The 18812-nt window shown below is 35.6% G+C and overlaps 1 protein-coding gene across 3 annotated transcripts in view; it reads left to right on the forward strand.

The window, feature by feature from the left end:
- The window catches only part of SMCHD1 (structural maintenance of chromosomes flexible hinge domain containing 1), a 135499-nt gene that overhangs the window by 42437 nt on the left and 74250 nt on the right, over positions 1-18812 (forward strand). For all 3 annotated transcript variants that reach the window (XR_008706685.1, XM_055559420.1, XM_055559419.1), the window contains exons 6-17: positions 844-958; positions 1081-1200; positions 2533-2699; positions 6127-6217; positions 7140-7350; positions 9309-9429; positions 9508-9691; positions 11646-11840; positions 13568-13681; positions 14488-14594; positions 15283-15365; positions 15546-15659. Coding sequence is in view for 2 of the 3 variants with exons in the window: in XM_055559420.1 (XP_055415395.1) it covers positions 844-958; positions 1081-1200; positions 2533-2699; positions 6127-6217; positions 7140-7350; positions 9309-9429; positions 9508-9691; positions 11646-11840; positions 13568-13681; positions 14488-14594; positions 15283-15365; positions 15546-15659 (1622 nt within the window). In the remaining variant the exon portion in view is untranslated. The remainder of the gene's footprint in view (positions 1-843; positions 959-1080; positions 1201-2532; positions 2700-6126; positions 6218-7139; positions 7351-9308; positions 9430-9507; positions 9692-11645; positions 11841-13567; positions 13682-14487; positions 14595-15282; positions 15366-15545; positions 15660-18812) is intronic.

The following is an 18812-nucleotide window of genomic DNA, read 5'->3' on the forward strand; positions in this document are numbered from 1 at the left end:
TTTTTTTTTTTTTTAATTCTGTTGTGTATCTGTTCTTCCCAGCTGTGCCAGCTCTGTTCTCTGACCTTTCCACTTGGTGGTGTGGTTCCAGCCTCACCCCAGTTTTGTGGGTGTCTTATATTGGGAAACTGTGTCCCTGGAGATCTTCCCTGTATTCACAAGACCAGGGATGCCTGCTCTCCACGGTGGTGGTATGCTGCAATCAGAGGCTGAGTCTCAGCTCTTTCATTTGTCATGATCCATTGGAAATGAGAGGGCTTCTCTGGTGGCTTAGACAGTAAAGAATCTGCCTGCAGTGCGGGAGACCTGGGTTTGATCCCTGGGTTGGGAAGATTCCCTGGAGGAGGGCATGGCGACCCACTCTAGTATTCTTGCCTGGAGAATTCCATGGACAGAGGAGCCTGGTGGGCTACAGTCCATGGGGGTCACAAAGAATCAGACATGACAGAGCAGAAGCACATGGAAACGAGAATCTCTTTGTTGTAATTCCCACTAGTCATGAGACAGTATTTTAATGAGTTTTGAATGAGTAAAGGATTTTGAAGGGAAGACTGTAGAGTTACAGATATTTGAAATTTTCTGATTTGAGGGGGTGAGCCCAAGAATTTGCATTTCTTAGAGTTTCCAGGTTTGCTGATGCAGCTGGCCTGGGTAACAAACTTTGAGAGCCTTTGGACTAGATGCTGTTTTGGCTTTTGGCTCTGATTCTTTTACATTTGAACAGGGGTATTATCTGGCTTGGGGATCATTTTATTAACTCTTAATAAAACTGCTAAAACAGTTTTCATTAGCACCTGAGTCGTTTGTTTAATAACACTGCATTAATGTAATGTTTTATTTTAGTGATCATTCAGGATATGTTCGACCACTGCCAGTACCTCGCAGTTTAAATAGTGATATTTCCTATTTTGGTGTTGGGGGCAAGCAGGCTGTTTTCTTTGTTGGACAGTCAGCCAGAGTAAGTAAAAAAGATTTCTTAAAAGTGAAAGTTGGTCAAAATATTTTGAAGTTGACTGTCTAATTGTATTATTCATTTTAAATTTTGTGAATTTAAAAGGTAATCTTTTTAATACTTAACAGATGATAAGTAAGCCTGCAGACTCCCAGGATGTTCATGAACTTTTACTTTCTAAAGAAGATTTTGAGAAGAGGGAGAAAAATAAAGAGGCAATATATAGCGGATTTATTAGAAACAGAAAGGTACAGTACATTTTAACTCATTGTAAATTTATACCTTGGATGGATGATGGGACAAGAACTTTTTTTTTCAATTTCTAAGATACTTATGTTATTTTAAAAACTTTAAAATATGGAATTTTCAAATTAAATTTTAATTTTAATTTTGTGAATAGCAAAAGTGATCATTTGTGTGCTTTCTTAGGCTGAAGTCTTCAGAAAATAACTTTTCTCATAAAGCCAAGTCAGCTTCCTGGAAATCGTTCATAAGATTATAAACTGTTTCCTTGCTCTGAGTTTGAGTTTTTAAGTATTTGTTGTATAATAATCACAGAAGTAGAATACAAAACAGTGATTAAATTTGCATTCAAACTCTCATGTTAATAAGTGGAATGTTAATAAATTTGAATCGTGGTGAGCACATGGTATTTGTTGTATTACTCATTCAACTTTGAAACGTTTTAAAATTTTCAAATTTTAAAACCTTTTTTAAAAGTAAAACTTAAAAAAATTTTTGAGTCTAAAGTAACTTTTATAAAGAACATAAAAATAGTCTCAAATGCCAGATAAAAGTCCTTATGATATATTTAGTTGAATTTTCTCCTAATCTAACTTTAAAAGGAATTGGAACTTATAAATACTTATGGTGTTTATTTCAAAGTCCCTTTTCCTAATAGTTCAGTGTGTATCCTTATCCTTGTAAGTTTTTATGTGTACAGCAACTTACATAGTACATATATGCATACATATGCATGTAATTTTTAATATACAGACTCATAGTAAAATAAAAACAGAGAAGTTTTAAATTCTGATCCTCAAACACATCCCTCCCTCCCCCCACAAACTATAGATATTCTCTGAAAGTGGACTGGGGCCCAGGATGGTTTTACTCCCTTTTAAACACAGTGCCTTTGGGCTAAGTCAGCTGGGTTCAGGCTGTATCCTAGTTTTAATGAATGTGGACCGGCTGGGCATTGATCCTGACCAAGTTAAGTGGTAGGTACCCCAAGCAAGGACTCATTCCACTTTAGGGTAAGTGTTCTCAATTTGGGAGGTATTTTTAAATTCAGTATTTATTTTTCTTTTCCCTTTTCTTTTTGATTCTACAGTTGGTTTAGCATTATGGTATAGGATTCTCCTTTTTGTATGCCAGTTTAGCAATCTCTGTAAAAGGCTCTCTGTCCTCACAGCTTTGTCACACACTCAGCTGATTTGTATTTGGTGATTTTCCTCCAAAAGATTTTTGAAGCCTGTATTTGAAATTATCCAAGTGAATGTTGATGGTTGATGTAAACTTTGTTTGTTAACTACATTTGAGCTGCATGTAATCTGCTGTACTTATGTTCACTCTTGTAGCCGTCTGATTCTAGTCACATTACAAATGATGATGAAAGATTTCTACAGCATCTTATCGCAGAGGAGAAGGAAAAAGATAGCTTTACTGCTGTGGTTATCACAGGGGTACAACCAGAACACATACAGTACTTGAAAAATTATTTCCATCTTTGGACCAGGCAGTTAACGTAAGTATTTACATTTGATCCAGGACATGCTTTTTCTTATCTTTTTTTTAAGATAGAAAATATTACAGATACATTGAAACCTCTTGGCTGTCTGCTTTTATCCTATCCCATTTCTTCCCTCAGCATAGGAACCATTACTCTGATGTTAGCTGTTAAAATGGTTCTCTATTCTGTAAATATTTACTGGTGACTTGGCTTCCCCAGGGGCTCAGTGGTTAAGAATCTGCCTGACTGCGATGCAGGAGCCACAGGAGATGCAGGTTCAATCCCTGGGTCAAGAAGATCCCCTGGAGAAGGGAATGGCAACCCACTCCAGTATCTTGCCTGGAGAAGCACATGGATAGAGGAGCCTGGTGGGCTACAGTCCATAGGGTCACAAAGAGTCGGACATGACTGAAGCAACTTAGCACACATGTAATATATTGGTCATTACAAATAAGAGGCCCATAGTTAAGAGTTTATCCAATTCAGCTAATCAATCCCACTTCCCCCTTGCGTGCTTTTGCTATGCAGCATGGATTATAATCCATGTATTTTACTTATTTATTTATTTTTTTGTCTGCCTCCCACCTTGGGATGTTTATTGTTTTTTGTGCACTGTTACATCCCCAGTGTTTCCTGTTACATTGTTCAATTCAGTTCAGTTGCTCAGTCGTGTCCGACTCTTTGCTACCCCATGAATCGCAGCACGCCAGGCCTCCCTGTCCATCACCAACTCCTGGAGTTCACTCAAACTCATGTCCATCGAGTCGGTAATGCCATCCAGCCATCTTATCCTCTGTCGTCCCCTTCTCCTCTTGCCCCCAGTCCCTCCCAGCATCAGAGTCTTTTCCAATGAGTCATTGTAGTTGCTCAGTAAAAGTTTATTGAATGAATATATTGAGTCTTAATATAAAAATATGCATATGTGCTGTATGAAATGAGTAATCTAAAAATAAATCTTTGTGTATCTACTTGAGGAAAACTTTTAGGGAGTACATATTCTGTTAGATCAAATCAGAAGTATGTATATTTAAGGTTGTTAAGTTTCTTCCTCTGTAATTACATGATATATATTGGATTGTTTCCATAATTTGTATTAGCCTGAATTAGTCTCCAAAAGTGGGTATGCTGTACAAAGTTCATGTTTAAAAATAAGGTATCTTTTCATATTTTTTCTACTTATTCAGGGGCTGTTAAGATTCTGTTTTGTACATAAATATATATTAACAGTTAAAAATTGTTATGAAGAAATAAATTTGATTTTAGGAATGCCTTTTTTTCTTGAATATTGATGTTTATTGGCCCTGTAACACAAGAGTTTTAAATAGGACTTTGGACTGTTTATTAGCTATTCTATTATTTCTCTTAACTGAAAGAACTCAGTGTACATAATAACATAAGATAATTATAACATAACTCTTGTTCTTAAAAAGAATGACATAGAAACATACACTTGGTAAGCTATTTATAGCACACTTTCTTAATATATGCTTGTAAACTTATGATGTTAACACTTTTGAGATGTTTGAAGGAAGATCTCAAGATTTTCAGTGATTTCTTTTTATTTTAGTAGTGTTTTAAACTAGGACAATTAGTGTAATTTTGAAAAGATATTTGGACATGGAACAACAGACTGGTTCCAAATAGGAAAAGGAGTACATCAAGGCTGTATATTGTTACCCTGCTTATTTAACTTATATGCCAAGTACATCATGAGAAACTTGGGCTGGAAGAAGCACAAGCTGGAATCAAGATTGCTGGGAGAAATCTCAATAACCTCAGATATGCAGATGACACCACCCTTATGGCAGAAAGTGAAGAGGAACTCAAAAGCCTCTTGATGAAAATGAAAGAGGAGAGTGAAAAAGTTGGCTTAAAGCTCAGCATTCAGAAAACGAAGATCATGGCATCCGGTCCCATCACTTCATGGGAAATAGATGGGGAAACAGTGGAAACAGTGTCAGACTTTATTTTTTGGGGCTCCAAAATCACTGCAGATGATGACTGCAGCCATGAAATGAAAAAACGCTTACTCCTTGGAAGGAAAATTATGACCAACCTAGATAGCATATTCAAAAGCAGAGACATTACTTTGCCAACAAAGGTCCATCTGGTCAAGGCTATGGTTTTTCCAGTGGTCATGTATGGCTGTGAGAGTTGGACTGTGAAGAAGGCTGAGCGCCGAAGAATTGATGCTTTTGAACTGTGGTGTTGGAGAAGACTCTTGAGAGTCCCTTGGACTGCAAGGAGATCCAACCAGTCCATTCTAAAGGAGATCAGCCCTTGGTGTTCTTTGGAAGGACTGATGCTAGAGCTGAAACTCCAATACTTTGGCCACCTCATGCAAAGAGTTGACTCATTGGAAAAGACTTTGATGCTGGGAGGGATTGGGGGCAGGAGGAGAAGGGGACGACAGAGGATGAGATGGTTGGATGGTATCACCGACCCGATGGACGTGAGTTTGAGTGAACTCCGGGAGTTGGTGATGGACAGGGAGGCCTGGCATGCTGCAGTTCATGGGGTCGCAAAGAGGCGGACAAGACGGAGCAACTGAACTGAACTGAGCTGAAAAGATAAAATTTGTACGAAGGAATATTTAATACTACTGCTTGAGGAATGATTGCATTTGGGCTGTGTGATATGGAGAGACGTGAATAATTTCCCCAGAGTATAATCTTTTTAAACATTTTCCAAAATAAAATAGCAAAAATTTCTGAAGTGGTGGTTTTTGATGGGATGATGTTGAATTTATTAATTTTAGGAGTATTGGCATAAGATTGTTTCATTTCTACAGGAGAAAAAAGATGAGACAGAATGATACTCTCATGTTGGGGACATAAGTTAAAAATACCCAATTGTGTATACTCCCTGATATTTGAGTCTTTTCTAGAAAATCCCTACAAGTAGAATTATAGCCTCTCACCTTGTAGTTCGGGAGACCTGGGTTTGATCCCTGGGTTGCTAAGATCCCCTGGAGAAGGAAATGGCAGCCCACTCCAGTACTCTTGCCTGGAAAATCCCATGGACGGAGGAGCCTGGTGGGCTACAGTCCATGGGCTTGCAAAGGGTAGGACACAACTGAGCAACTTTACTTTCACCTTGTAGTTCTAGGGTTTTTTTGTAAAATACACTTTAAGTATGTGGGATTTGAAGTTGAAAAGACTTGGCTTGAATCTCCTCACACTGTAATTCTGTGACCTTAAGTAAATTAAATAATTTCTTGCATTCCCAACTTCTGTATTTATAAAATGAGGGGAAATAATACCTGAATCTCATGATTGTTTTTACCATTATGTGGTTTACTGTGTTTAAAAATGCTTAATATTGTGCGTGGCACCTAGTAGGTACTGCCAAATAGTAGTAATCAAGTTTTTTTTGGTAGAAGATTGGATGAACTGTAGTTTTATGTGAATTATAAGTATAAAGTTATTCTTCTATATTTTAGGCATATTTATCATTATTACATCCATGGTCCAAAAGGGAATGAACAGCGTACATCAAAGGAAGCTGGACCTTTCAACAACATTGATATTGAAGTAAGATAAAATTCTTTCTTAAGTATTGTGAAATATTAGGTCTGTGTTCTAGTTCCAAGTTAATCTGGATAAGAAAAGTCAATCAGTAACTTCTCTGTCCTTGTCTTTTACCAAACCACTTCTCTAGTTTGATGTCTAAGTAAAGAGATTATTCCTAAGGTGTACTTTTCTGGATATCTTATTTACCCTAGTATCTGGTTTCTATTTTCTTTGTCTTCTGTAGAGATATGAGCCATTACTGAATGTCATGTCTCAAAAGCAGGGAAGAAAAGATATAAATAGTTTCCCTTTGGTTCATAGAAATCTCTTAATAAGAAAAAAATAAGTAAAGTAAGATGTAGAAGAACAGAACATTTGAATGTTGAGTTCTCAGTATCCTTGCCCACATGTCAGGTGGAATTTCATGTATGTCTTTATCCTACTCCCTACCTCTAGGGCTTCCCAGGTGATGCCAGTGGTAAAGAATCCACCTGCCAGTGCAGGAGACACAAGAGACGCAAGTTCTGTCCCTGGGTCGGGAAGATCCCCTGGAGTAGGAAATGGCAACCCATTCCAGTACTCTTGCCTGGGAAATTCCATGGACAGAGGAGTCTGGTGGGCTGTAGTCCATGGGGTTGCAAAGAGTTGGACATGACTGAGTGCACAGACAGACAAACCTCTAGCAGGAAAGCTTAAATAAATTCGTGACATATATCCTTCAGTGCTTTCTTTGCTTACTTTCAGTTTTTTGGTAATATATTTCTTAATTAAGATGCTCCTTAGACCTATTTAACTGAGATAGAAATATATATGTATTTTGTTAATCTAGATGATTATTTATACAAATAAAAATAGTTTTTGCTTTTCTGTTGTTGGATCATAGATGAGAACAAAAGTGCAGTCACTGTCAAATTTAATTGTTTTTATTTTATTTTTATTTTAGATTTCTATGTTTGAAAAGGGGAAGACACCTAAGATTATCAACCTGAGGGAAATACAAGATGACATGCAGACATTGTATATAAATACAGCAGCTGATAGTTTTGAGTTCAAGGCTCATGTTGAAGGAGATGGTGTAGTGGAAGGGATTATCCGATATCACCCTTTCTTATATGATAGAGAAACCTACCCTGATGATCCATGCTTTCCATCAAGTATGTTAATCTGTTACCTTAGCTACAAAATACAAAGTTGTGATTAATTTTCTTAATTATTAGTTAGGCTTAAGGTTAGATAAATTTTAAAACGTTTTTTCCTTATGCAGGTCTTAAGTTGTTAAGGTAGTTGTAGTTTTTATAATTGCTAATTTTTGTGTATATTTACACCCAGATAAATAAAGCTGTGGTGCTAAGAAACATTACATGTTCTTATATCGTACTTCTCTTACTGAACTGAACTTTTAGCTATGTACCACATAGTATTCCTTTATATACTCTCCATGTTGTCTTCCTGTTATCTTTGTAGATATTTATAAAGTAGTTTTAAACTTTATGTAGTCACATTGGTTTTTTTCTTTATGCTTTCTGATAGGCCTTGCTGCAGAAAGGCTTCGTACGTCTCATTTTTTTATAATTTTTTTTATAGATTCTGTAGCTTTTATCATTTTATGTTTATATCTTTAATATACCTGTAATCTTCTTTTTTGTTTGAGGATTAACTTAATATTTTCCATGTGGGTTTCCAGTTTCCTAGTACCAATTATTGAATGTTATATATAAATATCACTTTCATAATAATATAAAGTTCCCATAAGTACATAGAACCTGGATTGTTTGCTATAAGGCATTGATAGGTTTTGTGTTTTTATACATGAATAACATGTCCTTTATAGCGAATCTCTTGTCCTTTAGTGTATATTGATATCAGTAGGACAAGACACTATTGTTCTTTTTTGAGAAAATTCATAATTCTTAATCTTTTGCTCTTCTAGATAAACCTTGGAATCACTTTGTACTGTACTTTGAATAAAAATGTCCTAATGGGACATTATTGGGATCACATTCAATTTTCATAGATTAACAGTGTTATATTTTCTCATTCAGAATGATTTCTTAGTATATCCTTACTATTGTGTTTTGGAACCAGATTTCCTGATTTGAATCCTGTCTTTGCCACTTTCTATTGTGCAAAATTTGACAAACTACTGCTTTAGTATCTGTGAAATGGGAAATAATAATTTTTATAATCCTTGCCTCATAGACTTGTTGTAGGGGTTTAGGACCCAACCCTGTTTAGTAAGTGTTCATACATATTATTACTTAGTGACTCTGCCTCCCATTCAGTCTCTGGCCTGTTTTTCATTTGTCATTTGTGATTTTGGTATGCTTACAGACAAAAAGATAAAGTCCTTAAAAATGATGTCTTAAAATAATAGCTAATTAGTTGAATGATGATCAGAGGGGTTCTCTAAGAGCAAGTGAAATGTTTTGATTGGAAGGAACTTTTACTTATGAACTTCTTGTGAAGATTTTTTTGGAGAAAAAGACTTTATTGGGGGTCAGGGGGAATGACTTAATGCCAGAATAACTGAGGTATTACTATATTAGGATCATAATGCTTGAATCCAATTTATCTGAGTATATGAAAAGGTATTACTAAACATAGAAATGTGTAGACAGTTGTGCTTTATAACATAGGAAAGAACTCTAACTGTATCATAATGTAAACTTGAATTAGTATTATTAATTTGTCCAAGCTAAGCAAACTTGCTGTTTCTAGACATCATAGAAATTCCAGATGATTTTTATGTGAGTGTACTGGTTCCAACAGAGTTGTGAGACATGATTTAGGTAGAAGATTCAAGCTCCCGTATTTATAAATAGGTTTTTCAGATGGCAGGCTCAGTAGCTAGTATAGTAATCCTTACGCAGATTCATGAGTATGTAATTATTGCTTTTTAATGAGAATCACTGTTGGTAATGTGGAGCCACTTTGAAAATCTGCATTTTTGAGGGCAAACAGAATAAAGGTACTTTGAGGTTTTACAGAACACAGTGTTAAAGATCATAAGAATTTTTGTTACCGTTTCTCCGAAGAAGCTTTAACATTTCATTTCTCGAAATTGATTTCTCAGTGGTAAAAATTATTTGTTCCACTTGTTCCTTTGTCCTAGAATTAAAAGATGAAGATGATGATGACGATTGTTTCATACTTGAGAAAGCAGCAAGAGGGAAAAGGCCTATTTTTGAATGTTTTTGGAATGGACGGCTAATACCATATACATCTGTTGAAGAGTAAGTTCTGATTTTTGCTGAGATTACATTGTTTTATGATCTTATCTTTTTACTAACCAGTATTTTGTTTTATTCAAGCTTTGACTGGTGTACTCCTCCTAAGAAGAGAGGGCTTGCACCTTTTGAGTGCTACAATAGGATATCTGGTGCATTATTCACTAATGACAAATTCCAGGTCAGCACAAATAAACTGACCTTTATGGATCTTGAGCTAAAACTGAAAGACAAGAACACCCTTTTTACAAGGATTTTAAATGGACAGGTATGATTTTAAATATCAAGTTTTGAATATTTGCAGAAGTGTTCTATCTTAAGTTCAACAAAAGTCACTTGTAGTGTAGATTTGTACTGACAGTTTGCATAGTTTTCATTTTATTTACTCAAAAGAATATAAATTTTAGTTCATGAGCATTTATTGTTCACTCAAAAATTTCAAACTGATTAGCTCTTACTGGGATAAAACTTATCAGCTCTTCATCAATACTTTGATGTGGTGAATAGAATCTTCAGAAGCATGTCTGTTTGCAAAGAGCATGTAAGAATTTTATCTAATAGAGAGGCTTTGTTTATATATTAGTAACCTAAATATACAATTTTAATCTAACTTTGGGGGTAAAATTTAGGTAGAACTGTGAAATACTTCGGGCTAAAGGGTAATTTGAGATTGATCACTATTAAAACCTGCTTTAATCAATAGAAAAAGAATGATAAATTTTTTTTAAAAGTTGAATGGAGCTCGTGTACTTGCCTTTTGCCTAAACACGTCAGAAACTTACTTGATGCTACTCTTTCAGTAATGTAATGTTAAGTTGCCAAGAGATGGGTGCATTTATTCTAAACTTAAAGTTGCTGGACAGTAAACACAATATATAACACAGTATTTGTATATCTCTATAACATGTTGACATTCATTTTGCTTTTAATAAAAAGGATTCTGAATCTGATGTAATTTTATCTAATACAGATGAGGTCTGAGACTGAAATACAGCATAAAAATTTGGTAGGCAGACAGTCTCATTCCTAGTTAATAATTTTAATACTGTTGTCAAGTTGTCAAAGTGACAACACTAATTTACTGATTCAGGAAGGAGTTGGTACCTGGGAACAGATTAGGGGGAAAGTTTCCTTGAAAAATATATGCCATTTTTTGGTGTTTACCATGTACATATATTTCTTATTCGAATAAGAAATCTAATCTTTTTAAAATCTAATTTTTTTAATGATTAATATACTGGTCATCTGACTGCAAGTTGCAAAAACTTAAGCTGAAATCAGTTTTAATTTTGCCCAGTTTTCATTTGGAAATGGTGGGTTGTGGAGTAAGGTGTACAGAGAAAACAAACTTCTGTAACTTGACGCTTTGTCTTCTGTGAAAGCATGTAATGCAATGATCTTCCCCTACTCCTTCTCCTAAAGACAAGCATTAAACCAGTGTATAGTAGCTTACACTGAAGTGTAAATCTCTGGGGTCTCTCAGCAGAGAGAAGAATGATAAGCCATAACACATTTTCTTCTTATGTATTACAAGAAAGCAAATTTTATTTTATGATCTGTTTTTGAATAAATGTATAAAGCATAATTTTTTAAAAATGTGTTTTGCCATAGCTTTGTTTCTCAACCTTTTTTTCACTGTCACCTTATAAAAGAGCCTTTTTAAACTTTTCTCTCCCAAATAACCCCCTAAGACATTTTAATACCATAGATATACCATATCTATGTTTAAGTATGTGTTTAAATCTGTGCTTAATTTATATACAGCTTTTTATTTCCCTGTTGGAATTTGCGTGTTTCACATTAAGAAGGCTTCCACTTACCCTTTTCCCCTAATCAGTTAGTTCTCCTTTTCCAAGGCACGCAGTGTTTATCTTTTGTTGGGGGCGGGGGGAGTGTATCCTAGGGTTTAAAACAGGGAAGGAAATCTATGTTGATATTGACCATTGAAGTCTTAGGTCCAAGTGTGTGCTCAGTCACTTCAGTCGTGTCCAACTCTCTGCGACCTTATGGACCAAGGATGATAGCAAAGTTTTTTTTCTTTATTAATGTGTTGATAGAAATCTAAATTTGTATAGGAGAAAGAGCCATTAAAATATTTTAGTTTTTTATTCGGTTTTCTGGGGTGGGTGGGTATTTGGAAGGAAACATGAAATGAACAAGTGTCTGTGGTTGTATTTGTTTATGAGTAGCTAAGTTTTGTGGAACATTTTAAAATTTTACAGGAGCAGCGAATGAAAATTGACAGAGAGTTTGCTTTATGGCTGAAGGACTGCCATGAAAAGTACGACAAACAAATAAAATTCACCCTTTTTAAAGGAGTAATTACACGTCCTGATCTTCCTTCTAAAAAGCAGGGCCCCTGGGCCACTTATTCAGCGATAGAATGGGATGGAAAAATATACAAAGCAGGACAGCTGGTAAGTTTAACTTATTTTTAGGTTTAATTTTTAGTAGAATTTGAAACTTAATTAGAGTTATTAGAATTTGTCAACAACCAAAAATAATGTATGTAGTCTTGCTTCCTTAGGAGTCAGAAAAGAAAGGCAAGGCCAAATTGATTATAACTATGTAATTTAATAGGACATTAAGGAAAAAAAAACAAAATGATTTTTGCCAAAGACTCAGTTAACAAAATTTTTATTGTTTCTTGTACTTCACTTTACTCAAATAGAGAATCTAGTGTGTTTTTTTAATGTGATATGAAGAAATGGTTTTTCATCAAATTTTTTAGTGTCTGCAGCTTGTAAGTTACTGTGCTGTTGACGGCATTATGGAGATTATAGAGATCTAGGGGTGTCCTGTTGCCTTCAGGCTCTTACGGCATGAAAATACAGATGACCTAAGAATAAAGAGAGAGAATGAGTAGTTCTCTCTCTAGTAGAACTAGAATTCTCATAGTTTAGAAGGAGAGAATTTTCTGACTTGGGATGGGCCTGGAATAAGAGAATAAATCACGCAATTCTTTGTGCATGAAGTGACTTTTGTGTGGAACTTACAAGAGGTAGTGGCTCAGGTTTACAGAGGTAATTATGAAGGTAACTAACTTAACTTTACATTGCTCAGTTGTGTCTGACTCTTTGTGAACCCATGGACTGGAGCCCACCAGGCTCCTCTGTACATGGAATTCTCCAGGCAAGGATATTGGAATTGGTTGCCATGCCTTTCTCCAGGGGATCTTCCTGACCCACGGATTAAGCCCAGGTCTCCTGCATTGCAGGCAGATTCTTTACCCTTTGAGCTACCCGGGAAGCCCAGAGTAGATTTATTATGAAGTGGGTTTTTTATGAAGTGGGTTTATTATGGAGGTAGTAATAAACCCACAAATGTGACACTATCATCATTATATAGTGAAAGCTTTGGAATCAGATGTGGTCACCATGAAGTAGTGAGTGTGGCTTGAGCCTGCTTTTCTAACAGTTAGAAGCTAGAAACTGAAAAGGAGGAGCTGACAGAGAAGAAAGAAAGGGATAAGATGGTGAGAGAGAAGAAAACCAGGAAAATAAGGTATCCGTGAAGTCAAGTGGAAAGTTACAAGGAGGGAGTGATCAGGAAAAGCAGCAGAACTGGGTTACTGCAAACTGTTATATGTGAAGAGAAATAGTTCAGAAGTGAGATGAGGCTGGAGGGATAGATTGGATGTAAACTCTTGCTGTCCTTATAGTTGAGAAGTTTTGAATTGGACTAGTGGAAATTACTCCTGGTGTTTTCAGGCCAGGTAAGGGGAAAAAAAAAATATATATATATATAGAGAGAGAGAGAGAGAGAGAGAGAGAGAGAGAGACAAGTTTTGAGCTAATTTATTGGAAAGAAACAATAACTTTGTAAGTCACTGTTCACAGCCTGCAAGCAACATTTTATGGGGATTTGAGACAGCTTGCATTCATTTGAAGGTATTATGGACCTTTTAGACACATGCATAACTATGACATTTTTATATGAAGAAGCCACTGTCTTTTCAAAGATGTTACAAATAAGTGGAGAGCTTCACAAATATAACTTTATAGAGTGCTTTTTTCATTAAATTTTTCTAATAATAGATTCTGGGTTTTTCCCCTTGTATAAAATAGTTCTGTTAAATAATTGTTAAACCTGTTTTTCTAAGTAAATATTAATACTAAATCCTTGTTTTAAAACTGAATGTTAGGTCAAGACAATCAAGACACTTCCTCTCTTTTATGGAAGCATTGTGAAATTTTTTCTCTATGGTGATCATGATGGAGAAGTATATGCTACAGGAGGAGAGGTTCAAATTGCAATGGTAAGATCCCCAAGTAACCCAAAATAGTCTTCAAAGTCTCTTGGTATTACTACTTTATTTTGCTTAATTCTTAAAGATACGGTATTCTAAAAAAAAAAAGATACGGTATTCTATTTTGACTTGTATTTGGCTTTTACATTGGTTACAAGAGTGGGAGCATGATGTTTTATGTTTCATATTTGATGTTTTTAGTAGTTTGTAGAACTTAACATCTATGTGCCCAGTGTTTAACAAATGTTACAATATATTATTGCCAATTTCACAGTAATTTTAAAGTGCACATTTCATTCAAGGCTCATAAACATAAACATTGGAGCCAGACTTCTATCTCAAGAATGAAAAACAAAACTAGAGTGGGCTTTATTCTTACAAAGAAGTGTTAGTTGCGCAGTTGTGTCTGACTCTGTGACCCCATGGGCTTGTAGCCCACCAAGCTCCTCTGTTCGTGGAATTCTCCAGGCAAGAATACTGGAATGGGCAGCCATTCCCTTCTTCAGGGGATCTTCCCAGTGCAAGGATCGAACACTGGTCTCCTGCATTGCAGGCAAATTCTTTACTGTCTGAGCCATCAGGGAGGCCCTTTATCCTTCCTGATACTATGCTCTTGTTAAGATTTGAAGATTAATTAGACCTAGGGTGTTTATCTGAAAAATGGAAATAAACACTGTGGAAATAAACATAATAACAGTTATTATGATTTATCTACTTAATTAGGGTAAAAATATTTTTTGAAAGAAATCAATATTCTTGTTGTGACTAAATTTAAATAGCTTTTTGAAATGTTGGTATAAATTTTGCTTATTCAGGAACCTCAGGCACTATATGATGAAATAAAAACTGTGCCAATTGCAAAGCTGGATAGGACAGTTGCTGAGAAAGCTGTGAAAAAATATGTAGAAGATGAAATGGCAAGGTAATTTATGTTTCAAGATGCATGGTAAAAAATGACAAGAAAATTGAAGAGGAATTGTCCTTTTAGTTATTATTGAGTGTGACATTATGCTTTTGTATTTAGGCACTTGTAGTCTTCAATGTGTGTATTGTGACGAACTTCTTGCTGTTAAAAAAAAAAAAGCGCTCTAGTTATCAAAACAGAATCCTGTATTTGTTTTATAGAAAAATAAGGAAGCTTAGCACTGTTAACAGCACTATGATTAAGTTTGTTAAAAAGCAATGATTTGGCCTGTAACTAGAAGAAAATGGTGAGAGGTAAAAATAAGAGCAAAAGAAGTAAAAAATCGAAAAACAAAACTGCAGCTTTTGTGCGGCTAACGATGCAGTTATTTTGATTCTTACTGAACTCACTGGTAATTCTTCTGTTTCTAGAGTTATCCTTTCTCCCAAAGGTAGCTTGTACTACAAATTAGTAGAAAAATCTCAAAAAATGGGGACAATTCCTGTCTCTTAACATCAAGAGATTTTGTTTTACTTTGTAGCCACAGCAGTGATTAAAGCTTTGGCGTATTAATCATACAGAATTTCAGATTTAACTATTGGGGAAAAAATTTAGAACTATTAAAGTTTCTAGTAACTTTTATTTTTAAAAATAAGACCATAATTAATACATTTCATGAAACATTAATATGCTGTTTTAATAATAGACTCCCTGATAGACTGTCAGTGACTTGGCCTGAAGGAGATGAATTATTGCCAAATGAGATCAGACCTGCTGGAACCCCCATTGGTATGTTTTTGGTTTTTCTTATGTGTGTGTGTATTTTAAACACTGAAAAAATGCTTTTCTTCTTAACATTTCATGGTAAAAAAATGATAAAAAATTAAAACGCTATGTGAAGACCTGGCAGATTCATCAGATTCATTGGGTGTAACTAAGATGTTCTCATTTTTAATTTTGGACTGATAGGTGCATTAAGAATTGAAATATTAAATAAAAAAGGGGAAACGATGCAGAAGCTTCCAGGAACAAGTCATGGAGGGTCAAAGAAACTCCTGGTTGAGCTCAAAGTTATATTACACTGTAAGTATAAACACAGAGTTGCTGTATGTTTGTATGTTTGGATCTTTATTGTTGTTCGTAAATGTATATACATATTTTAACATCTTTGTGGAATTATTGATGGCCTCGCAATCTGATAGATAGTGCTTTGAAGTTAAGAGTTTCTAAAGTGTTACAAATAATTCATTTTTTAAAAACTCAGTTGTTTTCTTAGGGTTTTGTTTTGTTTTGTTTGTTTTTAACACTTTATTCTGAATATTCCTATGGAGGTAGCTGTGGGCTAAAATAAAGATATGTGTATGCATATCAGTTTGTACTGAATAGGGATTTAGATTGGATAATCCTTAAGATACCTTCTAAATCAAAAATACTGTGTCTCTGAACCTATGGGTGAGAAGTACTTGTTTGAGTTGAGAAACGGGGCCCACTCTTTGTTAAAGGAAGAAGAACTACATGTTATCACTCATCTTGTATTTTCCTAACTTTAATCACCTTGTAATTCTTGTCTCTTGTTTTTGTCTTGACCACCTGAAAGTATTTTCAATACTTGTTTTCAATAATCTGTTCTACCACTATATACTTGAATGTCTGGTCCATGGATTTTACAGATACAGTGTGTTTTATTCACTGTATGTTTATTTCCAACATTTATAAACTATAGTTAGTGGTAGTGTATACTTTCGTCATATAAATGTCTTTTTAGCTTCAGCAGCATTGAACAGTTTGACTAACTCATTTTGCTGCAGTACTCTCTTTTTGGCCTCTGTGACACACTGTTCTGTATTTCTCCAGCTTTTTTTTTTTTTTTTGGTGGCTTAAAACAGTATGTTTATTATCTTACAGTTCTCTTGGTCATCTGACTGCTGAAATCAGTGTCAGCAGGATAGCGACCTTCTGGAGGTTGTAGGGAAGGCTTGCCTTTCCACTTCTAGAAGTCACCCACATTCCTTGGCCTTGTGGTCCCTTTCTCCATCTTCAGAGCCAACAGTGTGGGATCTTCCAACCTGTTTGTAACTCTGACCATCCTGTCCCCCTCTTATTTAAAAAAACAAAACAAAAAAACCCCCACAGAGCTACATACAGGCATCAGTTCAGTTGCTCAGTTGTGTCCGACTATTTGTGACCCCATGGACTGCAGCACACGAGGCATACCTCATTTATTGAGCTTTGCTTTATTGCCATTTGCAGATACTGCATTTTTTATGGATTCAAGGTTTATGGCAACTCTGTGTTAAGCAAGTCTGTTAATGCCATTTTCCCAACAGTATTTGCTCACTTAATGTCCCTGTGTAACATTTTGGTCGTTCTGGCAACTTTTCAGACTTTTTAAAAATTACGTTTGTTGTGATGATCTGTGATTAGTGGTCTTTGATATTATTGCTACAACTTGCTGAAGGCTCAGATGAACATTAGCATTTTTAGCAATAAAGTACTTGTTATTTTTGACTGTGTGGATCACAATAAACTGTGGAAAGTTATGAAAGAGATGGCATACCAGACCACCTGATCTGCCTCTTGAGAAATCTGTATGCAGGTCAGGAAGCAACAGTTATAACTGGATATGGAACAGCAGACTGGTTCCAAATAGGAAAAGGAGTACGTCAAGGCTGTATATTGTTACCCTGCTTATTTAACTTATACGCAGAGTACATCATGAGAAACACTGGACTGGAGGAAGCACAAGCTGGAATCAAGATTTCTGGAAGAGACATCAGTAACCTCAGATATGCAGATGACATCACCCTTATGGCAGCAAGTGAAGAACTAAAGAGCCTTATGATGAAAGTGAGAAGAGAGTGAAAAAAAGTTGGCTTTAAAGCTCAACATTCAGAAAACAAAGATCATGGCATCCAGTCCCATTACTTCATGGCAAATAGATGGAGAAACAGTGGAAACAGTGGCAGACTTTATTTTTTGGGGCTTCAAAATCACTGCAGATGGTGGTTGCAGGCATGAAATTAAAAGACGCTTACTCCTTGGAAGGAAAGTTATGACCAACCTAGATAGCATATTTAAAAGCAGAGATATTACTTTGCCAACAAAGGTCCGCCTAGTCAAGGCTATGGTTTTTCCAGTAGTCATGTATGGGTGTGAGAGTTGGACTATAAAGAAAGCTGAGTGCTGAAGAACTGATGCTTTTGAACTGTGGTATTGGAGAAGACTCTTGAGAGTCCCTTGAGCTGCAAGGAGATCCAGCCAATCCATCCTAAAGGAAATCAGTCCTGAATATTCATTGGAAGGACTGATGCTGAAGCTGAAACTCCAATATTTTGGCCACCTGATGTGAAGAGCTGACTCATTTGAAAAGACCCTGATGCTGGGAAAGATTGAAGGCAGGAGGAGAAAGGGATGACAGAGGATGAGATGGTTGGATGGCATCACCGACTCAATGGATATGAGTTTGAGTAAACTCCAGAGTTGGTGATGGACAGGGAGGCCTGGCATGCTGCATTCCGTGGGGTCACAAAGAATCAGACACAACTGAATGACTGAACTGACTGACTGTCATTATTCTTTAAAAGAAATAATGCTATTGCACACTCAATAGACTATAGTATAATATAAACATAGCTTATATGCACTGGGAAGGGAAAACATTTATGTAGCTTCCTTTATTGTGATCCTTGTTTGGTTGTGATCTGAAGCCAAGCCTACCATATCTCTAAGGTCTGCCTGGTATATATTTCTATATAAAATAATTAAAAGGTTTATTTTTTCTGGTAAAATATATAACAAATTTACTGTCTCAGTCATTTTTAAATCTATACTTTATTGTACTTTAGAGTGTTGCACATACTTGTCTGTTTCTTTGTAATGTCATTTAACTTGTTCTACTGTTTGTTCTATTACCTGAAGACTAGAAATTACCCCCAAAACCTTGAATAGATTTAGGTTCACTATTTTCCCCCTCCTAAAGCAAGAATCAATACTTTGTAGTGAATTTGTGTTTTTAGGTATTACATAAGAGGCATTTGATGGCTATAGTTAATTGTCCCACTTTTAGTGCTACTGGGATGGATTATTGAATTCACTTGGCTGGTATGACTATAAAGTTCTCCTTTCATCCATGTTGTAAGAGTTTCATCCATTAGTGATTTTTGCTTTGTTATTTGGTATGCATGATATAGTGGGTTTTCCCACTGATTCTTTCGTTTCTTCCTAATTTATTGTCCT

Source organism: Bubalus kerabau, chromosome 21 (genome assembly GCF_029407905.1).
Source record: "Bubalus kerabau isolate K-KA32 ecotype Philippines breed swamp buffalo chromosome 21, PCC_UOA_SB_1v2, whole genome shotgun sequence".
NCBI lineage: Eukaryota > Metazoa > Chordata > Mammalia > Artiodactyla > Bovidae > Bubalus > Bubalus kerabau.